Raw genomic sequence first — 12,189 nt, forward strand, 5'->3', positions numbered from 1 at the left:
TGCACTCCCAGTCCCAGTGGTGCATTTGCTCACTGAGTCTGTTTTTGTTCGCTCAGGCCAAATTGTTGCTCTCCCTCCTTTCATGCATGGCCAAGTGATAAAATCTCACTACTCCTTGCACCAACAATAATACCAGTTTGTGATCAAAATCTAATCCTCCTACGAGTTTAGCACCATTTTGAATCTCATCCCACCTGATTGGATCTGGGTAGTTATACTATTTATATACCTCACTCATGGTTGAAATCCTGCCCAAGGCTATAATAACCTTCGAAGCCATGAACCAATATGAATGTTGTGATGCATCTTTTGTAAAACAGGGGTTGTGGAAAAACCAAGGGACCAGTCATGCTGTCTATAATTTGCTCAATATCAAGTCGTAAAGTCAGGTGACAGCATTTTTGACATTTCAATGAGAACGAGCCACCAGGCTGTCATACATTTACGGACCACTCAACATGCAGTCTATGTGACACAATCTCCGCTGTCCAGGGCTGAAACTGGCCCCTCCCTGCAGAGGATGTTGGGCGGGCTGCTATAAGCAAGACTAAATCAGGCTACTAAAGATGTTACTGTCTCATAACCAATATGGGGCCTTTCGATTTGTCCTGAAGCTATGTATTATATTATATTATCTATTGAACATTTCTTTCACATTGCTTAACTGTGCATACACTACTGTTTTGTTCATGCATGTTCTCATCTCTGCCCATGTTCCATCCATGCATTACCAAGCAATTATCTCATGGGATATTACCCCTTCTGTGACTGATGAAGTTTGAATTTGTGAGGTTATCTAATACAAGTAAGCATGTGCAAGGTCATCTACTAATAGTACAAATGACAAATACACGTCTTCCACACACGCACAACCCATCCACCATTCAGAGATGAAATGACTCGAAGACATGTCCATTCTAATTGAATCTTTTATTGTAAAATACTAGTATTCCTGGTCCTGATGACACCATTCCAGGTGTTTTCTTAAGACTTTCATTGACAGGTTGCTACAATGCTCCATCCTGGCAGTCATGTGACCTTCCCATGTGGACGGCAGCCTTGACTGCTGCCCAGTCCTGACACTGCAGGAGAGCCTATGGGAACATTCAGCAAAGGGAACAAATGACCAACGCTTAAAAATATAATGATATACCAGTAGTATGTTTATTGCAAATTCGTGCCCAAGGGCTAATGCATTGCAGGTAAAAACACGTATGATAGGAAAGTACAAAATAGAACTACATTCTATGACTATGTTGTGCTACTTAAGTGTACATTTATATACTAGTTTTGTTGGGTTTGCCTTTATCTTTTTAGGCAGTGGAAGATGAACTTCTATAATATGGGGTTCTTTGATTTGAAGAATAGATCTAGGATTGATTTCTCATTGATATATAACATTAGATATAAGTGATGTAGTACATCCTTTTAGTTAATACTTCATGAAAGTTGTAAATATACACAGTATTGTGAAAAGGAATAGCGAGCTTCATACCAACCTTGTCCCCTGGCCAGCACAAGCACTCCAGGTTCTATCCAAGTGTCACAGCGGGATAGTAGACCCTTCCACCTGGAAAGACAGGACAAGTAGGCATGACCTTCCACTTCATTCAATAAGAGACAAATAAAGTTTACTCTCGCTATTTAAACACCATGTTCCAATACTTTGAGGAATATAAACTAGCTTTACATCATGTTTGCAAAGTTCCATCAGTGTAAACAAAAGTCTCACTGACTCAATAAGATTACAAAGCATTCAGTTAACATACTTTTTAGCAATACCCTAGCAACAATCTGTTCATTTCAGCTGATATGTTCAGTTAAACCTTTTCATAAATCTAACAATAACAATGTTATACACTTTGTCATTCTTACTTTCCTTACTCTAGTTTGACCAAGGTCAACTCAATTTTTCATTTTCATTTGGTTATATTTGTTTAACTGCAGCTTAAAAGCTGACTTCAGCTCAGAAGAAAGCACTGGATGTCGTGCATAAACTTTCACATTTGTATTTCCCTGGTTTGTAAATAGTCTATTGTCTGTTAATGGCATATCATTAGAAAGTCTTGTGGTAATCCACCAACAGTCCTTATCAGTAGCAATCCTTTTAACGTTAGCCACATTGGAACCACTTTATCTAAAGCCTTTCAAAATTTAAAGCTTGTATGGAAAGCATTTCCATCCCTCCCATCAGCATAAAACTAAGACTGCTTAACTGGGGATCACCAAATGTGAAGTATACCACAACAAACATGGCACATCTTTATTTTTGTTCAACATGACATCCAGAGGCAAATATGTTTAATATTTTGAACAAATATGTTTTTCCTATTACTTTGGCACTTTTTGAGATTCTTTTTTTTTATAAATCACTTAGCATAAGGATTGGATGGGTTTCAAAACTTCAACTGGTAAAAACTGTATCAAACAAAGTGTAGGGTCCTCATGTACAACGGATGGACACTTAGCAATTAGTCTTACCTACCAGCAGCAAAGAGAAAGTTTTCAACTCTGGTCTTGTCTGCAATGCTGTATTTAACCTTTTCCTGCCTCTGTGAGCTGGTTAAAGTGCCATAGTGGCAGCAGTTTTATCTACAGCTTGAGAACTGGGAGAGACATTCATTGTTTAGCTGTCAGAACATGGGACAGAACAGAACATGTTGAAAGCTTCATCATGGTCTGATTGGATTCTTAGAAAGTTGTCGAATCATAGCATGCATCTTACATCTTTGTAGTGATGAAGTGACAACTATTGATAAAGACCCTGTGCACAGAAAATACTACCATCAATAGTAATTAGATATCTTTATCTTGTTCTACTTTGCACAAAGCTTGAAATTGCTGCAGCCTATTTTATAGCATCTTTTATATATTGTGCTGTAGGGTTCCTAAACTAGCAAAGACTGGGAAATTCATTTTGGTGTAGTTAGTTTAGAATTTTAGTGAATACTAACTCTACATATGGGTACCCTATGACAACTACTTTCATCACCTTTGAATGACTGCCTTTTAGATTAGACCGTGCACAGGATCTTCACCATGACTACAACTTGTTTGGGTCAACACAAAACTGAAATCTTCGTTGTGAAATACTGATACAATATCAATTGACAGTTTAAAATGGGATATACATATAAATATTTGAGTTGGTTACAGTTGAATTCAGAACACTCAGTGTCATATTGAAATTCATAGCTTTCAATGACATAGTTGGTGTGAACAATGATTGAACGGGTTAGAATATCAAGTTAACTAGTGAAGGTAAAGATGATACTTACATGGGACCAAGGAATTGAGTTATTGCACTTCCTTGAAAATTAAGGCACTTTTTTTCAAGTTATGCTGGGTAGGTCTTCTTGAAAGGTTCAGCCTCGTATCTGACTTATTTCCCCACTCAACTGCTCAGCAAAGAATTCAGTACATCTCTTAGCCTTCTTTTTCAGCAATATTGGATATTTAGATCAGGGCTAACTCGGACAGAGCTTGAGCACGTCAATGTAAAATATCCACTCATAGCATATTGTTACTATTATCTCAAACTGTTTTTATCTTCCATTGAGCCAGAGATTTTGGCAAATACTATTAGGTGCTCCACACATGGTCACTTAACGCAGCAACTTAAATATTCTCAATATGAAGCTATACCTGTAACGTTTCATGGCTATAAAAATATCCTGCATATTCCCATCAAATAATAGTTTGGGGGGCCACAGTAGCAGTACATGTGCATACTTATTCTTAATATTTCCTGTCATTGTGCAGGTTATATAAAATTTGTGTGAAGATTTCTGATAAGAAAACAAGATAAGGTTAAAAGGGTTCCCTGCTATAGCTGGCCTATGTTCAATCCAAAAGAAAAACTCATTATGAAACTGCAAGATCAAGCCTTTTGTGAAGGAGCTGACATTGAATAACATACAGATGAGGTTTGCCGTCTGGTGTTTCAAACAAACACACTTTCTTGAAAATTAGCAAAGCAGGCTTCTTCATTCATGTGTAGGGGTTTCTGAATGACTGCTTTCAAGTTTTATTCCATACACACTTTTATTATCTATGAACTATGTTTGTCTCCAATCAACGCTATAGTTGCATTTTTATTGATGACTGGATTCCGGTAACAATTTACCAAGTTGAATTTTACATTTATGTCTTTGGGTAGGCAACAATATCATAACTAACGTTGACACTCAAAACCATGCTGAATCTGACAAATCTTTTGTAATGCAAGAGTGAGTGAACATATCAAGGACGTTTACAACTTGTTACAGAGGACATTTAAATGGCGCTTTATTAGTTATGCAGGAATTTCTTGCAGTTTCGGACCTGTGAAAAACAAACTTGTAGAGATGAGATCCAACTTACAAACGTTTTAAGCCCCACATTACATAGCATTACACACGACATTAATGGCAACTAGCATCACTTTCAAATGGTGGTTACCTTGTCCTTTACATTAACCTACAACTTTCTAATAATGCTCAAAAGTTACATGTACCTACCTAACATTTCTGCATTATTCACAAGACTTGTGAGCACAAAGGTTTTGGCTTCTGCCCACTTTACGACGGGGTAACATGGGGTTACAGGGTTTACTCTTTTTAAGGGTATACATTTGACATTTTCTTAAGCCGACAGCCAAGCTGGGCAAATGGCACTAGCTTTGCGGTTATTACATACACATTTGGAAGGAATACATTATGGGGCTCCATGGACATTTAAGTCTTGACAACAACACTGTTTTATCTTTGAATCAGGGCAAGATTGTAGGTTGCAGTAATGTACATTTAACAGTTTAACTATGCTGTAATGGAATGACTACTCCATACACTGTTAATGTGTACTTGTAAAACCCACTAGGTTGCTTGGGAAACCAAGGTACAAAAATAAAACTTTAAAAAGTGGGTCTTTTGACACATCACTCACCAGTTCACACTACATGCGTAATTACACTAAAACCTTAACCTGGAAACCCAACCAAAAAATACGAAAGTACAACTGATTTACATTGGAACTGGCTGTGGTGGTGAGGTTGGTGGACGGCCACTAGCGTTGTTGTGTCACCCCTCAGGCGACGTGGGTTTCACCTTCTAGTAGCCGCCGCTGCCGCCGCCACCGTAGGGATGGTCTCTGTAGGCCCCCTTCAGGCTGCGAGGCCCGGGAGCCTTCAGGCGGGTGGGGCCACCACTGAGGCTGCCGGCTCCACCACTGCCTCCCCAGCGGTCGGCACTGCTGCTTCCTAAAACACAACAGACGAGCGAAGTTTAGTTTCATTCAAATTTCATCAAAACTTCAGCATAATAACAACTGTAGATCTACTATTATAAAATTCCATTTGGGGAACTGTTCTGACATTTTTACTTACCATAGTCACCACCATAGTCTCCACCGTAGGAGTCGCTGCTTGCTCCATGGCCATAGTCATATGACTGAGTTTCACTGAAAAAACAATGGGAAAGGGTTTTATGCTTGGCAACATACACTTGTACACTAGGTGTTGACAGTCATGACTGGACCTGTAAGAATGAAAAGACTGAGTACAACTCAACAAACTAACCTGTATCCCCCTCCTCCACTGGAGCCACCACCATATCCCTGTTCATACCCTTGGTCGTATCCCTGGTCATAGCTGGACTCTTCATATCCCTATATGACATGATGGACAAAAAGAAATGTTCATCAGGCCCTGGAGTGAGATAACTGCCTATGCCTTGTTACGCACCTTGTTAGTTCCTTGAAGTTACATTTCCACAAACTTGAGTTTTGTTCTTACTTACCAGTACCTTTAAGATTTGCTCACCTTGATCTTTGAATGATTGACTTTAATATTATTTGCCAAAGACTTTTTTAACTGTGATGCTAAGAACCTATTTAAAGAGTTTATTTAGGATTTGTCAACTGTAGTGTTTATACCTTTAAGGCTAGAACTAGGATTATTGTTATTGGTGAGGTACCCTTTTGGAGCTGAGAGTTTATTATTAGTTCCACTCACGTAGTCTTGTGTGCTGTGCTGGTTGTATCCACCACCTCTGCTGCTGCTGCGGAAGCCTTGGCCACCTCCCTACAAGCCGGGTCGAGGGTTCACAGACCTTGAGTGATCTCTTAGGTTTTTTTGTATGTATGTATCACTACACCTACGCTTGGACAGCTTTGTAGTCCTTTGTATGATGTTTAAGCCACTTGTACAGTTATATAGTTCTTTTGGTCATGGCTAAGTCCCTTGTGAAGCCATTACCAAGCTGTTCATATTACTTTAAATATGGTGTCTCCACTGTCATTCATCTGTGCATATTGTACAGCTATATAGTTCAGGCATGATACACGAGTAAGGCAGCTTAATACTGCAGAAAAGTCATTACTTCAGATGGGTTGACTTTTGGTCTGGCTTTCTATAAACCACCCTGACAAATGTTCAAAGCTGTTTGGCTTGCCAGGTTACAGTATGCATGTTATATCATGCCTGGACATGGGATTCAACACCCTTCTCATAGGTATGACTTACATAGTCGCCTGTGCTCTCCTGTCCATATCCTCCGCCCATGGAGCTGTCCATACCTCCTCGACCGGACCCCCGGTAGCTGGGGGCACCTCTCAAACCTGGGCCACCACGACCAGGGGGGCCTCCACGACCTAAATAAGATGAAAGTTTTTTTATTTATGAACTGTTTCTACATAAGTAAAAATAAAACCTTGAAGCCAACATATCATTCATATGGTTCACCAACATCTGTCTATTCACCTGGAAAAATAAAAAAAACATTTAAGGACTGTTTTCTATGGTAGGTAACAGAAAAATGGAGAGCAGCTTTGAGAAAGTTAGCCTGTTATCCACCAGGAACTCTTTACGAGAAGAATGTGAATCATTGCATGCCCGACTATGAAGAAAAATAATAGAAAACTTTCATCCCAAGTTTAAAACACCAGAAAACAAGTGCATTAAAAATGGCTACATACGACCACGTGCTCTTCCACGACCTAAATAATATGAAAGTTTTCATTTACTAACTGTTTCTACATAAGTGAAAATGAAACATTTGAAATGACATAGTCCACCAACACCCGTCTATTCATCTGAGAAAATCCAGGGACCTTAATTTTTTCCTAAAGGAGTTTTCTGTGCTAGGTTATGAAAAAATAAAGTAAAATATGCATCTCTTATCCATCAGCTAATCTTACACATAAGAATGAGAAAGACTAGCATGCATGGTGAAGAAAAATTCAGGGCTCGAAAAACTTTTTTCTGTATACATGCACTGGTGCAGGTAACATTGAAAATTACCTGCACCAGACAAATTTTACCTGCACCACTCTGGTCTTGAGAATTATGAATCATACTAAAATTGTTCAGGAACCATGCATCGCTATCTTTTGTTTCATACTTTATCAATGCAGCTAATAGCAAATGTCCTAAGATGTAGGTGTATATGGATCATGTATAAAACATAGCACATGGACCAGTGCAGGTTAGGTGCAGGCAGGCTTTTAGCTAGGATTTTATGATAGGGAGTCCAAACTTACTGGTAAGTCACGGTAAGTGACTATTGTAGGGGGGTCTGGGGGCATCCACCTTCCATGGTGCACAGTTTTTGATGATTTTAAGTTAAAATAATGCATTCTAAGGTATCCCAAGTGGCAAAAATACTGTTACAGAGGTCACAGTAGAAGGTTGTGACCACAGATGACCTGGAAGCATCCCTGGTCAATCAGAATTTCATGCTTGTCATGGATTTTCTCCCCAGTATAGGGCGTCCAGGGGCATCAAATTTCTTGTTATTCTAAGAAAAGTGCGTCCAGATGACGCGTTGACGCATGCCTGGCTAAAAGCCTGGGTGCAGGTAAACACCAGAAATACCTGCACAGCTCCAATTTTACCTGCACTAATCTGCATATGCAGGTCACGTGGCATTTCGAGCCCTGAAAATGATAAACTTTTAACCCAATTCAAAACACCAGAAACCAAGGACACAAAAAATGGCTACATACGTGACCCACCTGCGGGTGCAGGTGCACCTCTGCCAGGTGGCGCACCCCTACCAGCAGGGGCTCCCCGTGCACCTCCGCGTCCTCCCCGGGACATCGGGCCACCAGGGCCGCCACGCCCGCGACCACGGCCTCTGGGAGAAGTCATGCCACCATTCGCATCGCCGCCGACATACTGCATCTCTTCCATCTGTTGCTGCGCGATCTCATCATTATGTGTCTAAACACACAAAACATGTCAAAGACGGTTAGAACAGCACTCAATGATTTTATACAAAGCTTATACCCAGTGTGGCAGAGTACAGTATTGCAATCAGGGCTCTAGCCAGCGTCCGTTTTTCCGTCAATTGACGGAAATTTGCTGCGTGTGACGGAAAATTTTTTTAAACCAATCCGTCAACTTTGACGGACAAAAATCTGATAAAAGCTCCTTGGTGGAAGCCACGGGCTGCTTGGGGACGCTGTCCACGGCCGTAAAAGCCACACACTGTTTGTCTTGCTATTGCTATGATTGTTGACAATGTGTGTCGGTGCCCTTTCGCATACGATAATCTCATTAAAACCCATTTTTCAAGGTCTCAGTTCAGTCTCTCTAACTCCTGGAATAGTGTTTTCGCGACAATGGGAATTGACTGGCGGAAAAAAATGTCGAGCTGGCTAGAGCCCTGATTGCAATGTTTATTTTTTGTTTGTTCCATGCACCACTTTTTTGTTGATTGTTCGCACCACTTTGGGCCACACTAGGTTAAGACCTCTGAATTTGTCCTAGATGTCATGCCCCACGCAGGGTGTTGTCTAGTAATATGTAGAAGTACCAGACTTGGAAACTGTAAGAACTTACAATTATGCATCTTAACTCCAAAAAGTAAACTTACAGGTACGAGGAATTTCTTCACTTCCGCCACGCCATGTGCAATTCTCTGGTGAGCGTCAGCTACCTGGCCAAATGCTTCAACCAACACATGCAGCTCATCGTTCAAGTGGACGTACTTTGGATCCTTGGACTCTCTGAGCTCTTCCTCCTGTGGAATGGGCAGAGATGAAGTCACTCGTCAGTATGCAATGACCTGTTGTTGAATCAGGTTTCTACACTTGTGTAACATGAAAGTGTGTGCATTTTATGGGTGAAATATGACACAGACAAACCTTCTTCTTGTCTCTCATGGATCCTCTGCCCAGAATAGACATCTTGGTACGAGTCTCTTCCTGTAGACGCTTCAACGAGTTTCCCTTTGGCCCCAGGAGCTTACCCACAAAGTTGAACTGCAAAATAAAACGTATCCTGATGTTCAGAAAAAGTTGTGCAGTTTCCATTTATTCTCAATGACTAGTACAACTAACAGAAATACTGGAACAGTCACAGCATACAGGCTTGCCAGCAAATTGTACAAGAAGGAAATATTTTGGATGTGTAACATACAATTTTTTGGTCATTAGAAAACATTTTCAAATTACCAAATCCAGTATTGCAAAAATTTCTTTAGCATAGGTACTCGTAGTTAAAAAAATTACAAAACACAGGGCTCGGAACAATGGGATCCACAACCAACCTTTGGATACTCTTTGATTGGGATGAGGACTCTCTCCAAGATGCGGTATGGTTTGTCAGTGTGCACCTCCTTGTACTTGGGTGGCTCCTTGGACTTGTCATCCTTCTCAAGCTTGGAGATTTCTGCAGTAATACATTATGTTGGTCAAAGATGCCTGATGCCAATGAACGTGTCACGTCATCTTGAGACGTAAAATTGATTGTACTTTCTTTTTTGAAACCTATTTTCTTTTCTTATTGTCTCACTCTCTCACTTGGAAATTCCACAAAGGATTTCTGATTGGAGGGAGCAAATTTTTTGATACAGTTGCAAGCCTACATGCATGCAGGGATCAGGAAGACACCATTTGGCACAAGTCAAATTGAACTAATTGAACTAAGTCTTTGGCATCACGTCCATAATGTTCGCTGTTTCAAATTAACTAAAGTGTTTTTGCCTAATGGGCAACATTTTACTACTCTCCAAGCAGAGATTCAGGCTCCGGCTGTTTTTTAACGTTTTTTAGTCGTTTTTATCGGCCTAACCGGACACAACGAAAAAAAAATGACAAAATAGAAAGCCCGATAAAAATGACTAAAAAAACGTTAAAAAACAGTCGGAGCCTTAACCTCTGCTTGGAGAGTAACATTTTACGCATTTTGCCCAGACCACTGCCATGGTCTGATGTGACCAAGGTGTTCAGTAGACTGGCAGGTGTTAGTCAGATTTGCTACGGGCAAATCCCCACAATTCCCTCTGGGGCTCAGCTGGGAAAATCAACTGAAATGTTTTGTCCAGCCTCTGGACAATGGCCTGTCCTTGCCAATTAGTGCAGGTAATTTACATGACAGTAATCATGGTCCTCTGCTGGCAGGTGTTGATATATCGATCAACAGTAACTGTGAATTGTGCAAAGAGAATTCTGACTGTTATAACAGAACACAACTTTCAGTCTGTTTGGGATCTATTTCGACTTTGTTAATCCAATTTGACAATGTTTGAAAATGGTGCTAACACCAATTATAGTGTCAGTCCAGTGACCCATTTTCATGGAGGTTAACATTTAACAAAGACCGATATCACCTCTTGTAACAAGGATATTATAGCAACTTGGATTGGGGTTTACAACAGTGTTATGTGCGTGTGTGTATGTGTGCAGAACACAACAGGAAACTGAACACAATCATCTTGCACTCACACCACATTTCTTCCACTTAGTTTGCTCAGTAAACCTGGAAAATAAGAAGCTTCTGCAAAAGTAACCAGAAAACAAAGCCCAATGCTGTAAAATCCAACTTAATAATGCCTACTATCAGTGCTTAGTTCAACTAGTTTGCATGTCTTATACAGGGCACCAAACAAAATAGAAGGGAACACGACCAGACGACATATGGTGTGTAGACATGCAGACAGGAAGTTTGCCCCCCTCCCCGTGAACTGTTAGGGCGACAGCCAAGTTGTGATTTCAGCGTATGTCCAGAAATCCTGTTCAGAGTCAGACACTTTGTTATCATCGATATCAGTCATATTTAGCGGGGAAATATATCGAGTGCACGGGAGAAACATTAGAGTAGAAATACTTCACCAATACACATGATTCCCAAGACAGACCGGAAGCGCGCGGACCGCTAATTTTTCTTTTGCGCGATCCCCTTTGTCTTTAGACATAAAAAAAGCTAATAAAATTGTGCATTTTGCCTCCACCAGAAGTATACGTTATCTTGGCATTTCCGTTTTATGTAGTTTTACTATATGAAGACATATCTGAATACGATATTCGAATGTGCAGTGGGTTTAAACTATCTTTGACATGTGAACAAAGACCGACGCCGGCTTGGCCCACGCCATTTTCTGACATACGCACCTTCCTCAATAAGTCTTGATGCATGGACGAATGACGGGTCCAAACTGTCCTTCTCTGCAAGGAGCTGTGGCAGGTACTTGCTTGTCTCTTCTCCTACTTCTTCCTGTGCCATTTTGACAGTAAAGCGTGACCAAAAACTAGAACCCAAACACCCAAACCCTTCGGAAGCTACCGGTAGAATGTGGCAGCACACGTTTGTAGGGATGAATGTCAATAGAAATCCCTCCGCATGTAAGAAAATAGTTCGACTGGCTTTAGCAGATGTTTAACTCAAAGACCTCCCTATAGTATCACTGGGTCCCTAATCGTGATTCTAAATAGGTTTCCGATTGTTTGCGTATTTTTTCTTGATGGTAGAAGGAAGTATTTTACTCACTGAAGAAATGGTATGAGGTCATTTGTTGTCGGAATAGTACAAGTAAAAGTGGCAGTAAGCCGGCTTTCGCGCGTTTTCTTGATGAATATTCATGACTCAGTCAAACACGTGGTCAGCGTGACAACAAGGTGTGATCCAGGTATGGAAGATCTAAAAGGAAGTTACGTCAAGGTTGATTATATGTCCTTGATTATATCAAGGTTGATATATCATTGGTTATATAACCTCATTGGGAAGATCTTTGGGAATAAAAAGGAATAGTGTCTTTATTAACCTTATAAAACTATAAAGAAGTGAATGAATAATTTGATGAATTGTAACGTTTAAAACCCAGTTGCAGTTGGTGAGCTGCAGTCTACCGCTTGGTCTTGTCAAAGATTTTTTTTTCAACTCCGATTTTTTTTGCAAGTTTAATAGGCAACACTGACTTAATTTCATGGATG

General features: G+C 40.3%; 1 protein-coding gene across 6 annotated transcripts; it reads right to left on the minus strand.

The window, feature by feature from the left end:
* Window positions 1-2,251: 2,251 nt before the first annotated feature.
* LOC118410120 (KH domain-containing, RNA-binding, signal transduction-associated protein 2-like) lies at window positions 2,252-11,749 on the minus strand. 6 transcript variants are annotated; one of them, XM_035811634.1, is made up of 11 exons: window positions 11,371-11,749; window positions 9,528-9,649; window positions 9,124-9,240; window positions 8,853-8,999; window positions 7,981-8,197; window positions 6,952-6,972; window positions 6,500-6,627; window positions 5,990-6,058; window positions 5,555-5,643; window positions 5,363-5,436; window positions 2,252-5,236 (listed from the first exon to the last, which is right to left on the minus strand). In XM_035811634.1, exons 1-11 carry the CDS (start codon window positions 11,480-11,482, stop codon window positions 5,088-5,090), a joined length of 1,245 nt encoding a protein of 414 aa, XP_035667527.1. In that variant the 5' UTR covers window positions 11,483-11,749; the 3' UTR covers window positions 2,252-5,087. The 6 variants fall into 6 exon arrangements, with proteins under 6 accessions (XP_035667527.1, XP_035667529.1, XP_035667528.1 ...); XM_035811636.1 differs by lacking the exon at window positions 6,952-6,972 and having other exon boundaries at window positions 7,990-8,197; XM_035811635.1 differs by lacking the exon at window positions 6,952-6,972.
* Between the last annotated feature and the right edge of the window lie 440 nt (window positions 11,750-12,189).

Source organism: Branchiostoma floridae, chromosome 2, assembly GCF_000003815.2.
Source record: "Branchiostoma floridae strain S238N-H82 chromosome 2, Bfl_VNyyK, whole genome shotgun sequence".
NCBI classification, from domain to species: Eukaryota; Metazoa; Chordata; class Leptocardii; order Amphioxiformes; family Branchiostomatidae; genus Branchiostoma; species Branchiostoma floridae.

Coding starts and splice junctions, on each gene's coding strand:
- LOC118410120 (XM_035811634.1), bottom strand. CDS start 11,482: ATGGCACAGGAAGAAGTAGGAGAAGAGACAAGCAAGTACCTGCCACAG. Junction 6,059..6,499: donor AGGAGAGCACAGGCGACTAT/GTAAGTCATACC, acceptor CCCGGCTTGTAG/GGAGGTGGCCAAGGCTTCCG. Junction 5,437..5,554: donor AGTGGAGGAGGGGGATACAG/GTTAGTTTGTTG, acceptor TTGTTTTTTCAG/TGAAACTCAGTCATATGACT.